General features: G+C 36.8%; 1 protein-coding gene across 2 annotated transcripts in view; it reads left to right on the top strand.

The window, feature by feature from the left end:
- The window catches only part of stk39 (serine threonine kinase 39), a 90,628-nt gene that overhangs the window by 34,773 nt on the left and 33,668 nt on the right, over positions 1-22,187 (top strand). The window contains exons 6-13 of one of the 2 annotated variants that reach the window (XM_084421955.1): positions 1,382-1,491; positions 3,279-3,380; positions 4,886-5,019; positions 5,701-5,749; positions 5,859-5,924; positions 14,106-14,153; positions 16,826-16,948; positions 17,802-17,831. In XM_084421955.1, the coding sequence (XP_084278081.1) occupies positions 1,382-1,491; positions 3,279-3,380; positions 4,886-5,019; positions 5,701-5,749; positions 5,859-5,924; positions 14,106-14,153; positions 16,826-16,948; positions 17,802-17,831 (662 nt within the window). The remainder of the gene's footprint in view (positions 1-1,381; positions 1,492-3,278; positions 3,381-4,885; positions 5,020-5,700; positions 5,750-5,858; positions 5,925-14,105; positions 14,154-16,825; positions 16,949-17,801; positions 17,832-22,187) is intronic. The other variant, XM_084421956.1, reaches the window with a different exon arrangement.

Below are 22,187 nucleotides of genomic sequence, written 5' to 3'. Positions count from 1 at the left end.
AGTTAATTATGTTTTGATTATTAAATGATAATATATGATCAACTTTTGTTCTCTTTTACATTTTGGTTCGTGAATTCGCAAGTTCGAGCGACATGAAGGAGAGCAGTCAAACAGGCCTGAGATACATTGATCGTACTGTGGAGAAGTGTTAAATTCCTGAAATGGGGCTTTTTCCGTCCCTGGAGGGAAACTGGCTGATCTAGTTCTGGAATATTGATTGGTTTTATGTAACAGGGGTTTCCACCAGCGACCTTGGCTTGCCTTTGTTGAGATTGTAGGTCACATCAGAGCTTTTTCTATTGAAATGTTTGACAGACAAATTTATAAAACGTTTTCACACACACACACACACACACACACACACACACACACACACGGTTCAATTTATACCCCCCCCCCCCAAAAAAAATAAACATAACAAATTAAGCCTATTTTTCCATTTTGAAATAATTTACTTTATTTCTAAACATTTTCTTAAAGTATCACATTTTTACTTTTGAGTTTTTTTTTATTTTATTCCCATTATTTTCAATGATGATTCTAATTAGGTTCTCTCTCTTTTTTTTTTTACTGTTACATTTTTTAAATGCTGTCATCCAATTACCTTAAATCATGATTGAATGAAACAGTGAAACCTTTCAAGACCTAAAACATGCATCTTCACTCTTTCATAAAAAGTTTAACCTATAATCTTGATCATGCTATGCATCAACTACCAATGCATACTTTTGAAATAATATATCATTATTTTTCAGCAATAAACAGAAAATATGAAATGTGTTAATTGTCCTAAATTACTGTAGGACTCATTTGCTTTAGACAAAATACAGTTGTTTTCTTCAAGTAACCTGGAAAATGTTTTCATGAGGATTCACTCACAAATACATAAATCTTTTCTGATTTTTGAATTGTAATAAAAATATTTCACAAGGCAAACCACATTAATTGCCCTAAAAATAGACTTTATTTTTGCAGTAAAATATTGACCCTGACATGTTTTTTGTTTTTTATGAGATTCACCTTTTATGTGTGAAAATGTTTTTTTACATTTATCAGTCAAACATTTCATTAGAAAAAGCTCTGATTTGAACTACAATCTCAAAAAAATAATATTTTCTGATTGTTGAAAGAAAATGTAAATATGGCTGTGAAGGATAGACATACAGTCTCTGTTTAGATTTTTTGGAAAGACACGTTTTCAGTGTTTGACTGAACAAACACATTTATCAGACTGTATGTCTATCTTTCATGTGCATGCATGTCCAATTGAATATCCATTTAAACATTTACTTTCAGCTCTTCAACCCATGTTTCAATAGATGTTATTTGTGCATGATCCTTTGATGAGGTTGTTACTCACTTGAAATGGTTGAATCTGTAGATTTCGGTGTGAGTGCTTTTCTGGCCACCGGTGGAGACGTCACTAGACACAAAGTGAGGAAGACGTTTGTGGGGACCCCGTGCTGGATGGCCCCGGAAGTGATGGAGCAGGTCAGTTTGCTCAGAGAACCAACATTAAAGTGTACATACTGTAGTAAGATAGTCTATTTGGGCCTCATTTTAAAGCAGCATTAAATATATCCTTATAAGACATGAATAAGTCAATCCCAGTATGCATTGCCAGTGACAAGCTCAATAGCATAATCCATCAAAGATAGTGGACAACTTAAGCAAGAAATGTTGATTATTCCATACTGGAATGTATTAATATCAAACACTACTGTTTTTACACATTTTTTAAAGAACATTCTTATGTTCACCTAGGCTGCATTAATGCAGTAAAACAGTACTATTACAATTTTAAATAATAATTTTAATTTGAATATATGTGACCCTGGACCACAAAACCAGTCACATGGGTCAAAATTGAGATTTATACATCATCTGAAAGCTGAAAATAAATAAGCTTTCCATTGATGTATGGTTTGTTAGGATAGGACAATATTTGGTCGAGATACAACTATTGAAAATCTGGAATCTGAGGATGCAAAAACATCGAAACATTGAGAAAATCACCTTTAAAGTTGTCCATTTATGTTCGCGATTGTGCTGCATTCACTCACAAAAATAAATGTTTTATATATTTACCGTAGGAAATTGACAAAATATCTTCATGGAACATGATCTTTACTTAATATCCTGATGATTTTTGGCATAAAAGAAAAATCGATAATTACATACAATGTATTGTTGGCTGTTGCCACAAATATACCCGTGTGACATGTGACTGGTTTTGTGATCCAGGGTCACATATTTTAAAATGTAATTTATTCCTGTGATCAAAGCTGAATCTTCATCATCATTACTCCAGTCTTCAGTGTCACATGATCCTTCAGAAATGATTCTAATATGCTGAGTTGCTGCTCAAGAAACATTTCTGATTATTATCAATGTTGAAAATCCTTTTTCAGGATTCTTTGATGAATAGAAAGTTCATTAGAACAGCATTTATTTGAAATAGAAATCTTTGATACATTATAAATGTCTTTACTGTCACTTTTGATTTGACAATTTAATGCATCCTTGCTGAATAAAAGTTTCTGAATTAGTTTCTTAATAAATCTACTATTTTACCCAATATTTATGCGTGCTATTTATTTTTATGCTTAATAGACTATCATGCCGTTAGAACAGCGATATGATAACTGAATCAACTGAAGAAGAAAGATGCTCACTTGGTTTTGTAACAAAGCAAAATGTTTCTTTCATCTTCTGTAAAATGACGGATCTTTGAACCGTGAAAGTGTTCACAGCTAGCCTGTTTCTAAGAGCTGAATTATTAATAACCATTAAACTATTATAGCACAGATCATGGAGATTAAGGTTAAAGTTAAAGTCAGCATAAAATGAAAGTTGAAATAGTCTTTTCTTCTCTAATGTGACATATATCCAAGTGAAACGGCTTCTTGAACAACATCAATTGTAGGGCGGGACTTGATTGTGTCCATGGGGAATTGATTGGATGGTTGTGGTTTGCTATTGATGGATCTCATGTGAGTGACAGGTTGGTTGTCCCGCCCTCGTCATCAATGAGCAAGAGGGAGGGGAAGTTATTTTGATTAAAGATTATGAGGGCAAATGAATAAAAATAAAAATAAAACAATGATGTGCACGGATCAATCATTTATAATAAATACTGCAGTGTTCCATAAAAAAAAAAAAAAGTGACTTAAATCATTTGATTTCTGCTGTGGGAAAAAACAGCTGTTTATGGCTGATGTGGATCATAGTTTGCCATTCCATCAACTGATGTCAGTTGGCATGTCATGTGACTGCAGGTACGGGGTTACGACTTCAAAGCTGACATTTGGAGTTTCGGAATCACTGCCATTGAACTTGCAACAGGCTCTGCGCCGTATCATCGGTACCCCCCTATGAAGGTAAACTGACAACTGCCTATTCATGTGATGATTCGTGCTGTGTGTTTTGGTGAAAACCCTGTTTTTTTAACAGTTTCACAAGATAAATCAAGTGTTGGTGGTTTATTTTAATTGTCTGTACTGTCAATTTTAAAGAGGACCTATTATGCTATTTGTTTTTTGGCTCTAACTAGAATAGGATTTTATGCTTGAATGTTCAAAAAACACATTATTTTCCCCATATCTGACATTATCGCAGCTCGTCTCTTCCCAGTCTGTCAGTAACGCTCTGTTTAGTTCCTGTCTCTATGAAGCCCCTCCTTGTGAAAAACACACTGTGCTCTGATTGGCCAGTTGGATCAGTGAGTTGTGATCGGTAAACCGTTTCGAGCGTGTTTGAGAAGTGTCACACCCTTACCATAACTGCAAGTTTTAACACACTACTAACTCAACTCAACCCTATTGCTTATGCTGTGGGCGGGAATTATTTAAATGAGGAATATTGTGACGTGTTCGTAAGTGTCTGGAAGAAAACTCAAGACTACAATGGAGGCGTTTCAGGGAGTTCAGAAACTGTGACACTGATATAGAGAATAACTCCCTTTGGAGGAACTTTGTGCTTTGTAACTTCGCAGAGCTTTTTCATTAGCCTGGATGCCAGCCGAACTTAGCCCCGCCCACAACATTTGAGGTCGGGAAGTTCGGTCTGGACTTTGTGGAGCAACTATGCTCGAACCAGAGCTGTTCGGACCAATCAAATTGTCAGGGCGGGCTTTATATGATGATGGACAGATGATCAACAGTAACGTAATCATCCACGTCACCAAAGAGCGCTTGGGTTGAATTCGTTTACAACAAAGATGGCTGCCGCTGGAGAATTGCGATGTGTAGATTCCGCCATCGCGTCTGTTATAGAACATATCGACAGCGCGTTCATTTTAAAAGAGGAACAGAGAACTGCGATCAAGGCATTTGTCGATCGGAAAGATGAATGAAGAACATACGTCACTTACTCCGTTGCTCTGATTGGTTGTAGGTCTATCCAATTGAGTGCAGAGACATTTTCCTTCCTGGTTCGGTTGAAACGCCCCATATTTACAGCCCAATGGAGCAGTTTCAGACTCATATTCTGACTAGAATCTGAGTATGACGACGTCAGGCTACTTTTTCATGCCCAAGCAGGAACATTTCACACTTAAGAAAGATGAAAGTGTAAAAAAGCATAATAGGTCCTCTTTAACTAAATGAATGCAAAGCCTGTACAGTTGATCTAATATCTAATGTGGTTTTGCAGGCTCAGAGGGTGAAAGTATAGTTCACCCAAAATGAAAATTGTCATAATATATATATATTTTCCTTGATATTGTTCAGGCTTTCATTAAAATTCATAAGATGTTTTGCAGAGAGTTCATAAGTTAGCATTTCAAAAGTATTCCTCTACCTAGTAGTAGCATTAAAGACTTTCTCTCAACCCTACAAATATTCCAAAAGTATATATATATTTTTTTTTTATCTGATGTTTGCAGGTTTTAATGCTCACGCTGCAGAACGATCCTCCGACCCTGGAGACTGGGGTTGAGGACAAAGAGATGCTTAAGAAGTATGGGAAATCTTTTAGAAAACTTATATCCTTGTGCCTTCAGAAGGACCCTGCAAAGAGGTAATTGGGAATCCGCCAATTCGTCATTATTTGTTCACACAAATAAGTAATTCTGTGTCCAAGGATCATCACGAATGCTGAAGGTTTCAGAAGTTTCAACAAAGCCCTTTAATTCTCAAGGCAATTGTGCTGTGTACATTATTGAATAGACGTTCTCTCTAAAGATAAATTGCAGTCAATAAAAGAAATTCCACACAGACAAAGTAGGTCTGATCACGCTCAAATAGATACAGATGAGCTAATGTGATCTCGAGAACATAAATTGCTGCTGGTCTGTTCACTGTCTCTATCAGCGGTCTCATCCGGTCAATATATTGGACATTGGGTTATAGGGCTGTAGTGGAGTGTAATCATTTTATATCATGATAACATGATACATACACACACTTACATTGTATGTATATACACATACATGCACGTTAAATATAATATCAATAATATCACATAATGTAACACTTGAGTGACGATTATTTAAATGTGACTGGAAGCCATTATAAAATAATCTCTGACAATATCCCAAAATTGGGCCTCAGGAACCGTGAAAATGTCACCAGGTCAAATAAAAATCTGATAGCCAACATAGCTGGATCCAAAAAATTCTTAGTGTTGAGTCCTGAAATATGGGCCTGTCTGAAAATGTCAGCATCAACCGCTTTAACTCGGCTCTTCTCATCTCCACAGGCCCACTGCAGCCGAGCTTTTGAAATGTAAATTTTTCCAAAAGGCTAAGGTACGGCCGTATACTCTCTCTCCATACTTCAAATGCTTTAACCAGTGCTTCACAGCGGTCTGTTACTAATATATGTTCTGTGTTTCCCCACGCCTCTGTGTTGTTGTAGAATCGAGAGTACTTGAATGAAAAGCTGCTTACTAAAGGACCAAATATAAGCCAAAGAGCCAAAAAGGTAACGCGGTCTCATTCATTCCCACACATTTGAGTGTGTTTCCCCCACAGGCCAGATGGGTCTCTCTTCTCTCATGTTTAGCAGAGTGCTTTCTGTATTGATTTAACAGTGTGGCTGCTTTTGATTGAGGGATCGGAAACGTAATGTTTCTCACTGCAGGACATCTGCCCTCAACACTCACTCGTCCACTCAGATTCCAGAAACACTTTAACCTATTAGCCGGATCATGAATGGACTCAACGTGACCTCTTTCCCTGTTAGCGGTTTACTCTCTGCTAGATGATGTGTTTGCTCTATCTATGTCTGTCTGTCTAGATGATGTGTTTGCTCTATCTATCTATCTATCTATCTATCTATCTATCTATCTATCTATCTATCTATCTGTCTGTCTGTCTGTCTGTCTGTCTGTCTGTCTGTCTGTCTGTCTGTCTGTCTGTCTGTCTGTCTGTCTGTCTGTCTGTCTGTCTGTCTGTCTGTCTGTCTGTCTATCTATCTGTCTATCTATCTGTCTATCTATCTGCCTGTCTGTCTGTCTGTCTATTGTTCGTTCGTATTGTACTGGTAGAACCACGTTATTACAGACCTATATGAGATCAAAAGACTACAGCTGTGTTTGAAATCTCCCCCTATACCCTCATTCACTATTCCCTGCATGACTCCACTGATATAGTCCACTTGAAGTCATTCGGCACGACCCTCACAGTGCATTATGGGTATTCTCTAGTCGTTGAGTGTACATCTGTTGTACACTCGTTATTGTGGTGTATTATGGGAGGAGTGCACTCGATAACATCCACTATGGTTTCAGACACCACTACAGATGGCTGTCCCCCTCACAATTTTTTTTACTGTCGACGTTGTCGATAATTTTGACTAATCGCTTCAGCCCTATTAAATGGATTCCTGTGAATTTCAATTTGTTTAATTCTACTTCTTTACATTCAAAGTTGCCTTGCAGTTCTGCATCATGTGTGTTACCCCAATTCAAATAAAATAAAAAATCAGGAATTATTTTGGAATAAAAAAAAAAAACTTAAACTAAACTTAAATAACAATAAGCATTAACACGCCATGTTTGTGGTAAGATAATAATTGAGATGCATGTTTGGAAGTAGTTTTTTTTAATGTTGACATTGTTTAAATATGTTTACGCTTAATAAACATGCAGTAATAGACCCTCCCCTCAAAATCTGAATGTGTGTGTGGAGTGGTTCTGTACTAAGCATGTGGTGTAAAACTCACTCACGCTCAATCAAAGCGTTGTTTCAGGTCATGCTTTTAGCACACACCTAGGGCCAAATTTACTAAACAGGGCAAATTAGCGTGAGAGCGCAATTCCAAAAAAGCTCAGATGGGAGTGTAAAGTTCTGCGCGTGATCTACTGACGACACGCGAATTAAAGAACACAGATGCAGTCAGTTCATTTCCATAATGACCAACGCAATCTACGAGTTAGCATTGGGTTTAAAGGGTAACTAAACCCCTGGTCAGAGCCTGACTCCACCCACTGGCAATATTTGAAAAATGCTGGAAAAGTAGGCAGAGCCCAGCGGAGGGGGGGCGTGCATCTGAGACGCGTCTCTCTGTAGGCAAGGGCGTGGTTAGCTGGTTAGCTAACCTTAGCTGACGTCAGAGGGTACCACAACTTTCAATAAGAAAATTCAACTGCAGTAGCCACCGTTCAACCTGAAGAGGGCAGCACTCAGACATGTTTACACCATATATTGTAGAATTAAAACACTTTAAAAAAAAAAATTACTTGAATCAATGAACAGCATTAATAAAGACCCAGTCTTACAGATCATTAACTAAAAAAAGTTGTTACCCTTTAAGACGTGTTTTTTGGGGGTGGTAAATAATAGCGCAAACACCAGTAAATTGACGAGCGCAAACCTTAGTAAGTCACCTTGCATGATTCATTTAAATAATCTCTTTTCATAAATGTTGTGTCTGAAAGGGAAACTCCTACAAATACATATGCAATAAGGTCAGCCGCAAAAATAACCCTGTCCACGCCTTTCCAACGCTAATTTCTCACTGTGTGTCTTCAGTAAATCCTGTAGTTTTGTAACGCCAAAAGAGGGTTTAGTAAGCTGTTAGTAAATCTGGCCCCTAATGTCTCTGAGCTCTGATGAGCAATGAAGAAAGATGAGCTTTAATGCAGGGAACAGGGTGATGTGTTAAACCGCCATCTGCATGCCAGACCGTCTGTTTGTCGGGACAGAGAGGGATGGCTATCAGCACCCCACACCTCTAGCCCACTAAATGAATGAGAGAAATGGCAGGTAAAGAGCTCTGCTCATCCATCCATTTAGGAGGATGTGCAGAATGTCCCGGTGGAGATGGAAGTGGAGGTTGTGACACTGATGGGCTGAAATGATGGAGGGATGTGGGTGTTTTCAAATGTGGGATGCCGATGTTGTATCGAGGTACGGCTGACAACAGACAGAATGAGAGAAATGCGCTGGGCATATGTAGAATATTCACAAGGATTTTGCTGGCTATATATAAACATTGTGAATATTAATGTATGTGCTTTTGATTTGGCGATTCAGTCTGTAGTCATTCCTCCTCTTGCAAGTCACAAGGAGTTTTAATAGCATTTCTGATTTAAACGTATTAGTTTATAATTAAATAATTGAATTTAAACTTGTTTCAATGAATCGATTCTAAACTCAACGATTCAATGATTTGTTTGAGTAATTAATTAATTAATACAAATTTTCATGGAAGTTTCTTTCAAATCCTTTCGTAAAAATATGAGCACTTTTAATTAATTTATTTATTTATGTGCACTAAATATTGCAACATTGGTGCATATAAATGATAAATGAAAATCATTAAATAGGGTTATTTGGTAACACTTTATTTTACAGTGTCCTTGATACATATGTTACATGTACTTACCATAGTAATAACAGTAAATTATGCATAATTACATGCAACTAACCCTAAACTAAACCCTAATCCTACCCTAACCCTATAGTAAGTACATGTAGTTGCTTAATATTAGTAGGTTTAATAGCATTTCTGATTTAAACGTATTAGTTTATAATTAAATAATTGAATTTAAACTTGTTTCAATGAATCGATTCTAAACTCAACGATTCAATGATTTGTTTGAGTAATTAATTAGTCAAAATTTTCATGGAAGTTTTTTTTACAGTGTCCTTGTTACATATGTGCTTACCATAGTAATAACAGTAAATTATGCATAATTACATGCAACTAACCCTAAACTAAACCCTAATCCTACCCTAACCCTATAGTAAGTACATGTAGTTGCTTAATATTACTCAGTACTTACATATATAATTACACTGCAACAATGACACCTTAAAATAAAGTGTAACTGGTGATTTATTATTGTATTTTAATTTAGCATTAAACACTTTGAATCTAGTTGGTTACAGTGACAGTTTGGTTAAAATGATTGTTCTTTTGATTAAGAATACTCCTTTTTAAGCCAATATATAGCAAATGCATAAATATGGAGATATATGTATATGACTGAAAAATACTATGTGTTAAATATATAACATTTTAGCCATAGCAAACAACAAAGAACTGAGAGAAACTCTTTGCAAACTGCCTTGTGGTATATTTGTAATAGTGTTTTTTTTAGGTTGAATGACTTGCGTGCATCAAAAAAAAGGTGTTTTGTACTGATAAAGGGATTTATTCCAGTAGATGACCGAATGAGTGCACTTAAAAGCCACCCGGCAGATTACTGTGCAGCCACACAGACATGTTTAGTCTGACTTGTAAAGAATAATCACTACAGCAGATCCATTTAGAATTGATTTTGTTGATGTGTGATGGTGTTTTAGTTGTCTGAAGTGCTCTGGGAAAACTAGTCGCGCTTTCAGTAATAGACTCTTCTCAATGAATTACAGTATTAATGGGTGGGAGGGAGAAACCGACGTAGGGTCTGTTGTCTGGGTGGAACGGAGCCCATGCATACTTGTTAGATTTGACAAGAGTTGCAGTCAACCGAGGAGTCGTATTCAGGAAAGGGAACCTCTGGGAAATGTAGGTTTAATTGGAGATCTGAAACATTATTTGTAGTGCCTCAATTGTGTAATTGAAGTTGTTAGTGGGATGGTACAGTAGTGAAGCTCATCAACTGAAACTGTGTCAACAAACAGCTTTAAGGGACACACACACACACACACACAAACAGTGATTGAATCGCTGGAGGTCAGCGGGTCTCTATGCTGTTGGGTTCTGCTAGTCGATGGCAGTATCCAGCTTTATCAGGTGATGGTTCACTAGGCGCGTGTCCATTACAGATTTGCGCAAAACTTTTGCGTTTTTTTTTTTCTGAATGACAATGTCGACAAAAAACTATTGCGAAATGACGGAAGTTTCCATTAACCGATGTTATGCGGCTAAAACGTATTTTTTTCCTCTCGCGATAAGTAATTCCAAAAATCATGGCGACGGACGTTGGTAGGTTTATGTACAGTGCAATGCATAAGTGAATACACCCATGCTAAAGTTGACTAAAAAGAGGAATAAAAAATCATATTTTGGAAATTGACCTTAATGCCTTAATTTAAAAAATTAGGAAAAATCCAACCTTTAAGGACACCAATTTTCTTTGTGAATGAATAATGTATCGTAAATAAATAAATGTTCTTCCTTAAAATACAGGGTGCATAAGTGAGTACACCCCTATGTTAAATTCCCATAGAGGCAGGCAGATTTTTATTTTTAAGTATTTAAAAAAAAAATAAATTAGGATACTATGCATCCTGATAAAGTTCCCTTGGCCTTTGGAATTAAAATAGCCCCACATCATCACATAGCCTTCACCATACCTAGAGATTGGCATGATTTTATTTCAGTTAGCCTAAAAGCTAGTTTGATTTGCATTGAGAGATGATCTTATGGAAAGTACCCCATGCCAATATCTAGGTATGGTGAATGCTATGTGATGATGTGGGGCTATTTTAATTCCAAAGGCCAAGGGAACTTTATCAGGATGCATAGTATCCTAAAAAATTTTTTTTTTAAATACTTAAAAATAAAAATCTGCCTGCCTCTATGGGAATTTAACATAGGGGTGTACTCACTTATGCACCATGTATTTTAAGGAAGAACATTTATTTATTTACGATACATTATTCATTCACAAAGAAAATTGGTGTCCTTAAAGGTTGGATTTTTTCCTAATTTTTTAAATTAAGGCATTAAGTTCCATTTCCAAAATATGATTTTTTATTCCTCTTTTTTGTCAACTTTAGCATGGGTGTATTCACTTATGCATTGCACTGTATATCTCAGCCTCCGCACTGGCCATTATTATTAATCGAAGGTGACGTAGGCGTGTTATCCAAGCATTAATGGTAAGGAACGACCCTTATACTTGGAGCGGCACATATGAGGTGTTTCTGGGTGTTTCTCCCTCATATCTGCTTCGATTGTGGCATTTCTTTAAGGTTTAGAATCCAGTATTCCTGTAAATATTTTGTCTTTTATGAATTTAATAAAGAACTCTGTCTCGTATTCTGTCCAACCACACCGCGCCATCTATATGTCAGCTGACCTGTAAATGCGCTAAAACTATTTCCATTGCAGGTTTGCGAAATATTTCTTTTTCGAATGGTCTGAAAAACCACCTCATGCGAGCGTAAAAACTTTTTTTGCGATAAATGGGAGTTTTTGCGAAATTCACGTGTTTACATTTGCCATATTTTCAATTGGACCCGCCTCTATCGTGAATGAAGTGCTGCACACATTTTCGAGCGTCTCTGCTTGTTTGCAATGCAAGGGTAAATAAAGAACTGTTTGTTTGAATAAGTAGAGCATTTTCTTTACTCAACAAACACTATATATATTTAGGCCAATGTTTTATGTATTTGAGAAGCGGAGGAGAGTGTCTTAGTCTAGCATTTGTCGTTGAGTCACAGACAATACTGTCTTTAATAGCCTGTGTGTAGCACTGTCTTCAGTGTCACATGATCCTTCAGAAATCATTCTAATATGCTGATTTGCTGCTCAAGAAACATTATTATCAATGTGGAAAACAGTTGTGCTGCTTAATATTTTTGTGAAAACCATGACTTTTTAATTTTTTTTCATGAACAGAAAGTTAGTGTACTGCCGGCAGAGGCAGTGTTTTCCAGGTTTTGGACGCAGCCACGTTGTGAAACCAGAGTGTAGCGTACTAAATATGTGAATTATGAAATTGAATCCCGGTCCTCATGAATATTCTGATGAAAGATGTGTCAGTGTCAGCAGTGTGTGCGTGTCCTTTCTGTCACCTGGTGTCTGATGTGTTTGTGTCTGATGTGTCGATCCTGCCTCACTCCCACATTATGTATCCAGTCAGCATAGCCGGAGCCCTCGGAGAAAGATGCTGTCATGTAAGGACTCTCTGACCTGAACAACTCCTGACAAACACCATTTCTCTTCCTTACCTCACTGTCTGTATTCCTTTATCTCTCTCTCTCTACATGGCTGTCTGCCTCACTCTGTCTTTGTCATTCTCTTTCTTTCTCCTCACCGTGAGGACTTGAATATTAGCAGCTGCGCTTCTGTTCAGGACACTGTGGAGAGAATCAGTATTTGACCTTGGAGTTTCAAAGCGTTCAATGACGTCCACTTGAGCGATACAGATTTGAGCAGCGTTGCGAAAATCACGATGATTTTTCTAAGGTCAAATATTTTTTGACAAACAATAATTTATTAAATATGTTATGTTAACATTAAACACAAATATTTTACTCTTTTTGACCTTAAAAAAAAAAAAAAAACGATGACCTTGGTAGGTCACGTGATAAGGGCAACAAGCTGAATGTAGTACATCCAGATTACATTCATACGTCACACACTCATACTATATAGAACATACTTTTTTAGCGGTCGTGAAGTAATTACTTATTCAAAATAAGTACCTTCTCAAGAGAGTATGCGATTTTGGACGTGGCCCGTGATATTTCCTGTTTCCTGGTTCACATGACAACAAAATTAATGTTTTTTTTTTTTCAATATGTTTTTTTTTTTTTCAAGTATTATTAATATTTTAAAACATAAAATAATTATAAAAAGATAAATGTATAGTAAATTATTATTTATTTTTTTTGCTTGGAAATAAATTGTTAATAGTAAAAATTATGCTTTAAATTTTTCAATGTTTTATTGTATTTTTCCTACAATTTCAACATTTACATTTTTTTAATCTCATTTGAGTCTTTTTCTTCATGTTGTAAACACCTAATAAGAGATTCTATTAATTTTCCTTCCTACTTCACCAATGATCAAAAAAAAAGGGAAAAATATATATTTTCCTCTTATATCTCATCTTTGATGTTTGCAACTTAAAAAAATAGACTCATTAAAATGGCATATATATATATCATCCTGTATCCTGTCATTTATCCTATTTAATTATCCTTCAATCTACCGTCTCATCAAATTAGATTTTCCTGAAGCAAATCTGTCATTGAAGAAAGTCAAGATCGTGTTATTGTGACCAGAGATAAGTGTTATCTTCTGTCTTCACTTACACCTGTAATAAGATTACATTTTAAATCTGTATAATTCTTGTGTCCAGCAAGTGAAGTTGAGTGGTTGTAGTGTAGTCTGTGTCCAGTAGGGGGCGCAACAGCTCGCTGGTTTGACTTGCAGCATCTCTGCAGTGGACGCATGTGTTGACTCACGGTGGAGAACATTATTTTGAGTTATTTTCAGCTGAAATTTTTATAAGCTCTTGTTATTGATTGCTGAGTTATACCTGGTGCTGTATTAAAAATGTAAATCAAAATATATTGCTATAAAACAATCTTTATTTCTTAAATCTTCATTTCAGTCAAAATTAAGCAGAGCTTTAGTGGCTCGACTGACGTTTACTGTACTGCCAAAGCATATAAAGTAAGTATACAGTAGTGCAGCCAGAAAACAAGGTGAAGTAAATCGAGATGGACCAGTGTACAGTGTGAATGAATGTCTGCATCACAACACTCGATTGCACATTACATTTTTCTAAGAGAGCAATTTACCACTGGGTATTTGAGCTTACATAACGTCTGTAAATGACAGCGAGTGTGTGTTGAAGAGCTCTGTGCCGCTGACCCACTCGTGTTGTTCGTAAACACACAGCCCGCAGGTGTAGTTTGTCATCATCATGCGCTCATGTTTATTTGTTGCTCTGTTTATCTGTGTGTTATTTTGAAGGATCCAGAGCCGAGGAAGCAGAACACAGAGCAGGATTCTGGGAGACGGGTACATGTTATCTCATTCGCTGAATGCTTACTTGCTGCTTCTCGCTTCTAGATGTACTTGTGTGTGTGTGTGTGTGCCGTATTTCACCTCTTGTCTTGAAGTGGAAGCTGAGTAAATCTCCTGGAAGACCATGTGTCTTTGTGTCAGGACAGGGCGGTCGGGATGGGTATGTATCGGGTTGAGGACGTGTCGACTGGATTTCTCGATCAGGCCGATATGATTTTGTCAATAACTTCAGAAAGTGCATTGATTGCATATTGTCTGATATACCCACAGTCTAGTGCATCATATTTCACAGACGTCCAGAGGATTTAAGGTCTTCTCGATAGAGTTATCGCTTGTAATGGGATTAAAGGGATGGAACTAGCTATAACTCTTCTAGTCGCGTGATTTTGATCCTTCTTTAGACCAGAAGAGATCATCTGACAGACATGAAAAGTGTTCAGGTACAGTTTGTTTGATTTGATGTGCTATTGAGAGGAAGGTAGAAACAATAATAGGGGTGAGTGATATACAGGTTAAAACAATACTGCTATACTGGTGACAATTTGGTTTACCTTTTTGAGTATGTTTTTTTTTTTTTATCTGCAAAAACAATTATTATTTTTACATTAAAAAGGGTATATTGTGAATGTAAATAATACTTAATAACTATATATATTCGAGAATATAGATATATTCTCATATATTTTTAAGAACATATAAGTGCTGTCAAATCGATTTATCGCATCTAACATATATGTTTATAAAGTGTTTATATATATATATATATATATATATATACACACACACATATACACTGCCAAAATAGTCGCTGTTTGGATTTAAATAGGCAAATGCTTAAGAGTCGATGATTGGATCATTATTGCAGTGATTATGTTTCTAGCATGTTTACAGAGTACTATATGTTTTTTGCCTTTTTTTGTCCAAGCATAAATATAATATATGATTTGATACAACCTTTCTGCTGTCAAATTGATTAATCACGATAATGCATCTAACATAAAAGTTTGTTTATATATGTATATGTGTGTGTGTGTGTGTGTGTGCATACAGTATGTATATATGTGTGTATATATATATATATATATATATATTCTGTTATATGTACTTTATATACATATACACACAAGTGTAATATTTTTTATTAAGTAGAAGTATAGTATTTATTTTTAATCATTCGTTTAGTATAATAAATACAAATCAAATTTGCCATTACTTTGCAAATTGTCAAAGGAACCATTATTATTTTCAATATATATATTATATTATATTGTATTATATTATATTATATTATATATACTTTCCCTTTACAATAACAGAATAGTTCTTCCTCAAAAGTGTTCATTTTATCAACCTGGTACCTTGTAAATATGACTGGATGATATTAAAACCTGTGTACACTTATCCTCAGAAATTGTGTAAAGCTAGCCGATCAGATTAGGGCTTTCCAGACTGAGAAAGGCTTGTGTAAATGACAGGAACTTTGGGATCTTGTTGAGCAAAATTGCATCTTTTCAGGAGCTGAGCTGATCGCCTGGTTTGCCGAATATCGATGGATGTTGAGATGTAGGCCAGATTAAAGCTTTAGCATGTTTTGAAGGATGTGCCTTGCATAAGAGAACAGATAGTGGGATATTTCAGCGCTGGTTACAGACACTGAGCAGGCCTCAAAGAATCACTTCACTGACCCAGAGAAATAAGCCCCGTAAGTTCAGCACAGACTGTATCTGACAGACTCGAGCCCTGCTGAGATCGACGCGTGACGCTGTAGAGCACAACCGTAGGCTTCTGAAAGTACAAATGCCATTCATTTACTCCATAGAAAAATTGATTTTTTAACAATCTTTTGTAAACATACTACGTTGGACCTACAGCTCTGAAGTTCTTAAACATTGATATGCTTCTGTAGGAACAAGTCAGTGTGATTGTAGTTAAATATAATATTATTGTTTAAAAAGTATAGTTTGAAATATAAAATAGTTTAGAAAGTTGGGATTAAATTAATAGTTCCCTTATTCCCTTATTAAAGGTGTATATGTGTCTGTATTTATATAAGATAGATAGATAGATAGATGGTAGATAGATAGATGGATAGATGGGTAGATAGATAGATAGATAGATGGTAGATAGATAGATGGATAGATGGGTAGATAGATAGATGGATAGATAGATGGTAGATAGATAGATGGATAGATGGGTAGATAGATAGATAGATGGATGGATGGATGGATGGATGGATGGATGGATGGATGGATGGATGGATAGATGGATGGATGGATAGATGGGTAGATAGATAGATAGATGGGTAGGTAGATAGATGGATAGATGATAGATAGATAGATAGATAGATAGATAGATAGATAGATAGATAGATAGATAGATAGATAGATAGATAGATAGATAGATAGATAGATAGATAGATAGATAGATATGTTTAATAATTCAAGTTAATTTCTGATTTTCATATGTTTCGCTTCAAATTAAAGGTTTTAATGTGCTTCATCTCAGAGCTGGTTGGTTTGGTTCAAGATCTCTTTATTAATATTTTGAAAGGCTTATGGAGAAAACGAATGAGATAAATACTTTCAGCACCACGTCTGCTGGAAAAGTGTGCGGTAACTGCTGCGCACTATTGTGAGTTTGACGGCGTGTCCCGTTCACACCCGCAGGTCAGAAGGGTCCCGGGGTCGAGCGGTCACCTGCACAAGACCGAGGATGGAGACTGGGAATGGAGTGATGACGAAATGGACGAGAGAAGTGAAGAGGGGAAGGCTGCCGTCAATCACGGAAGGGTGAGTGGATGCCAATGGATGTATATGTAACGGTACATAGAAATCACAGTTCGGTACGTACCTTGGCTCTGAGGTCACGGTTCAATACGAGTTTGGTACATTTACCACCAATTTGGTCCACCAATATATGTACTGTTACACCCTATATGTTTATATATATGTATATAAAGATATATTTCAATGAATAAGTTTATCTGAAAAATTCTGATAAATTCAAATTGTTTGAAAAATTCAGGCACAAATTTTCCAATTTACTGAATAATCCAATAGCAGCAGTTATCAAGATTATGAATAATGCTTAAATTAAGTGTGTTTCTCAACCAAATCTATTATCTGTCTTCAGAAGATGTTATATTCAGTTAAAAAATTTCAAAATTAAACCATTTTCATGAGTGGTCTCAGACATTTGGACCTCACTGTATAAATAAAGCCTCTATTATGCATTTGTTATTAACCCACGTATGAGATTTGAACGAATGCACTTCCTCTGATGTAGAGCCAAGCATTTCACCTCAAGCTCCCTTAATATTTGATCATAAACGCCCTGCCTGTACCATACGGGTGACGCACACCATTTGATCAAAGCCCAAGGCCTTTTTCACTCATAAATGTGGAATATATAATGCTAAAATGTCTTCGCCAGGAAGGAACAATCAGAGCCCCTGAAGCGAAGCGTCCGCAAATCAGCGGCTGCTAATGAAGCTGGAGACGTTGTTCTTGTGTTTATTGTTTATTATGGAATGCAAATGAGCAAGTGCTGATTGCACTCCCACACAAATAGCTACATCTGTCTGTCGTACTTTGTGCGAGAGCGAGAACCTAATTGAATCCTGTCTCGTTATTGCTTTTGCAGTCACGCAGGGTCAAAGAGGAAAACCAGCATGTAAGTTACAGTTATTCTTTCTTTGTCTTTTGAAATGGATGGTTTTTTTTTTAATTAGTTGTGTGGTAATGCATCGCTGCTGTGAGTGTGAAATCAGAACTGACCCTGTTTACATTTGTAATGCAATTTACTGGCTATATTGTGAATGATTCATCAGCACAAGACAATAAATGTTTGTCTTTAAAATCTTTCATCAAAACTCACTCCGCCTCTGAAACGACCTTCTTTTTTGGTAGTACGGGCTGTTCATTTATGTAGACAAATAGGGATTTAGTCGTTGTTTAGGTTGTTTTTTTTAAATCCTGCCAATGCACTATTATTTTCATAAGCACAATGAACCCGGCAGATAAAGACGTACGTCTTGGGCGATAGTTATAGGCCAGAATATCGTATGGAGTTTGGGAAGGGCTCTTTTAATTTGAGCTAGTAAGCAAACACCTAGTAACCACTCAGGGGTGTGTTTCCCGAAAGCATCGCTAGCCAACCATGGTCGCAAGTTCCATCGTTATTAGCGTTGTTAAACGAGTCAGTGTTTCCTGAAACCATAGTTCCTATGAACATTCGCAAACAGCATCCCAAAGTTTAACCTGTGGTTAGAGGCATAGTTTGACATGACGTGGACTTAATAAATCCCTATCTTAAGCAAATTAAGCAAGCTAACATTCAGTGCAGTCTATGGGCCAGATTTTACAAACAGCTCGCGCCAGCATAAACTCTCTTTTGGCGGTAAAAAACTACTGTCAGGATTTACTAAAGACGCGCAGTGAAAAATTAGCGCTGAAAAGGCACGGACAGAGTTATTTTTGCGGCTGATCTTATTGCATATGCGTTTGTAGGAGTTTCCCTTTCAGACGAAAATTTTATGTGAGGAGAGTATTTAAATGAATGTGATTTGCTAAGGTTTGCGCTCGTCAGTTTACTGGTATATGTGCCATTATTTAACGACAGCAGCTGTTTGCACTATGTGAAAATAGCACATTTTCTTAGTGATAGATGCTATTTACACTAAGTAAAAATAGCAGCATTTTCTTTGCAATAAGTGTAAATAGTAGTTAGATACTATTTGCACCTCAATATTTTTGTACATTATAAGACGGTGTGCTATAGTAACATATTGGGCCCTATTTTAACGATCTGAAACGCAAGTGTCAAAGCGCAAAGCGCAAGTAACTTTGTGGGCGGGTCTCGGCGCTGTTGCTATTTTCCCGGCGGGATAAATGACTCTTGCGCCGGGCGCAAATCTAAAAGGGGTTGGTCTGAAGTAGCTTCATTATTCATAGGTGTGGTTTGGGCGTAACGTGAAATAAACCAATCAGAGCATCATCTCACATTCCCTTTAAGAGCAGACGCACTTTTTCCTTGGCGTATTGCTATTATAACGGCGGATTTGCCAGGCGCGCGTCAAGAGCGGTTCACAGCCGAGGAGAGCAACGCCGCTCTCGTCACGGCCGTAAAAGAGAGAGAAGTGACATTGGGGATGGGAGAAACACACCCAACTTAGCTTCGGCTAAACAGGCATATAATAATGTGGGTAAATGTGTAAGCTAGATGTATGCTTTTATAATAAATTATTATATTTATAATAAATTATCTATCTATCTATCTATCTATCTATCTATCTATCTATCTATCTATCTATCTATCTATCTATCTATCTATCTATCTATCTATCTATCTATCTATCTATCTATCTATCTATCTATCTATCGTTTGTAATAATATGATTTGCAAAAATGAAAACTGCTGCTTCTGTGTAGATTAGAGAATCACAGTGTATGAGCGTTTATGCACTCTATACATTATGGTCAAGCATGCGCCCTTAAAATAGCATAATGAACAACGCGCAACGCGCCACTGACTTTAGACTAGGTTTTTTCTGGCCAGTGGCGCAATTGTTTTATGGAACAGTAAAATAGCACCAGGGAACGTTTGCGCCAAAACACGCCTCCTTTTTTGCGCTGAACCGCCCAGAGAGCGCAAGTTCATTCCCTAGTTTAGCGACGTGCTTCTGTGGAGGGAAAAGCGCGCTTTGCGCGGGTGCAAAATAGGAATGAAACATGCGTCGGTGTACAAAGTCAATTGCGCTGGGTGCAAGATAGGGCCCATTGAGTGTAAATGATTATATTAATTAAATAAATGCCTTATTGGGACAATAAAGCCCTCCCTAACCCTACCCGATAAACACTTTATTATTAAACTGCAGTTAGGCAATTTAATTCCACTTATCACATATTTTCTAAATTTTTATTGGAAATAAATGCCTTTCCAATCTGATATGTGATGGGAAGAGGGAGAGGAATGAGTTCGGGTTCGCAAACTCAGGTCAATCGCGTCAAAAGTCCGTCCTTCGGATGAGACGTTAAACCGAGGTCCTGACTCTCTGTGGTCATTAAAAATCCCAGGATGTCCTTCGGTGTAACCCCAGCATCCAGGCCAAATCTGCCCCTTGGCCTCTGTCCATCATGGCCTCCTAATCATCCCTATATACTGATTGGCTTCATCACTGTCTCCTCTCCACCAGTAAGCTGGTGTGTGGTGGGCGTTCTGGCGCAATATGGCTGCCGTCGCATCATCCAAGTGGATGCTGCACATTGGTGGTGGTTGAGGAGATTCCCCCCCTTCCATATTTAAAGCGCTTTGAGGTCTCAGAAAAAGCGCTATATAAATGTAACAAATTATTAATTATTATTATTATTAAAAGTCGCCACTGCTGCTGAGAGGTCACATGTGTTCTTTTGTCTGGTCCAACCAGACATTGGTGGGTGGAGTTAGTGTAAATAGCCTCTGCCAACACGGCAGGCTATTTGCACTTTATTTACCCCCCAAAAAAGCAAGTCTTAAACCAGACGCTAATTTGCGCTGCTCTTGGTAGATTGTGTTGGTCATTATGGGAAAAAATCTTTAAAGGGGTGGTATAATGCCCTTTTCACAAGATGTAAAATAAATCTCTGATGTCCCCAGAGTGTGTATGTGAAGTTTTAACTCAAATACCCCACAGATATTTGTATATAGCATGTTAGAGTTGTCACTTTTTGAGGGTGAGCAAAAACGCACCGTTTTGAGTCTGTTCCTTTAAATGCAAATGAGCTGCTGCTCCCGGCACAGAGGGCGGAGCTTCAACAGCTTGCACTCACACAGACATGCACTGAAAATTCAAAAACTTTTAGCCTTTTATGTTCAAACCGGAGTCAGACAATGATGGAGAGACTCAAGTAGAAGTGACAACATGTAGAAGCAACAGGACATTTCTGAATGGTTAGTTGATGAGTTTATGTAGCTTATGTGTAGTTATCTTCAAGTCATTTATTAGCATATTCTGTCTTGATAATCTATAAATTGCGGGGGCGGGGTTTATGTAAATTTTAGGGTTTGTGATGTCACTAACCCAGGAGGAAGCTTGTGTAGTCCCTACCAGCCGTTTGTTGTAGTCCTTAAAAAGCGATTTCTGTAAAAGCAAATATCTCCCTTTGCTTTGAACTTTGAGCGTTGTAACTTTGCAGATGTTGTTTATGCTCAAACAGCAACATTACACACTAACTAAAATTAAAAAAGTGAAATCCTAATCAACCACCCCTTTAATTTCCGTGTCGTCTTAGGATCATGCGCAGATCTTTCCACTCCCATCTGCGCTTTTTTATGAGGGGAAGGCTAATGCTAATTTGCCCTGTTTATTAAATCTGGCCCTAAATCTTTTATTTTGAATATTTACAAATGTCATTTATGTCTTTTAGTTTGTCAAGAGATTTAAAGCGCCGTTTTTAAAGAGTGCCGTAATGTCCGTAATTTATAGCAAAAAAAAATCTAGCATAAATTATTGTTTTAAAGAAGTTATTACTCGACCATCTGCGTGATGTCATTATAGGGCTGGGCAAAAAATCCAATTAATTTCTTAATTTCTTTTTATTAATTAACCACTTGTAAACTTATGTTCACCGTTCTTTTTTATAAATATAGGATTTGTATTAAATCTATATTCATTGAGTCGAATTGGGAATCGAAATCGAATTTAGAATCGAAATCAAATCGAGAATCGAATCGAATTTAGAGCTTGCGAATCGAAATCGAATCGAATTGGAACATCTGAATCGATACCCAGCCCTATTTGTGACAGTATGGTTTCGGGAAACAGTTTTTTTTATTTCAAATAAATGCAGTTCTTTTGAACTTTCTTTAAAATATTAAGCAGTGCAACTATTTTCAACATTGATGGTAATAAGAAATGTTGCTGAAAATTTAGCATTCCCATCAAATTAATAAATGACGAAAAGTTATTTTAAATTGTAATAATATTTCAAAACTTTACTGTATTTTGATCAAATAAAAGCAGCCGTGGTAAGCATAAGATACTTAAAAAAA

This window comes from Rutilus rutilus (assembly GCF_951802725.1).
Source record: "Rutilus rutilus genome assembly, chromosome: 10".
Lineage (NCBI taxonomy): Eukaryota > Metazoa > Chordata > Actinopteri > Cypriniformes > Leuciscidae > Rutilus > Rutilus rutilus.
Note: the sequence above shows the minus strand (reverse complement) of the source record. Positions and strands in the feature narration are given on the sequence as shown.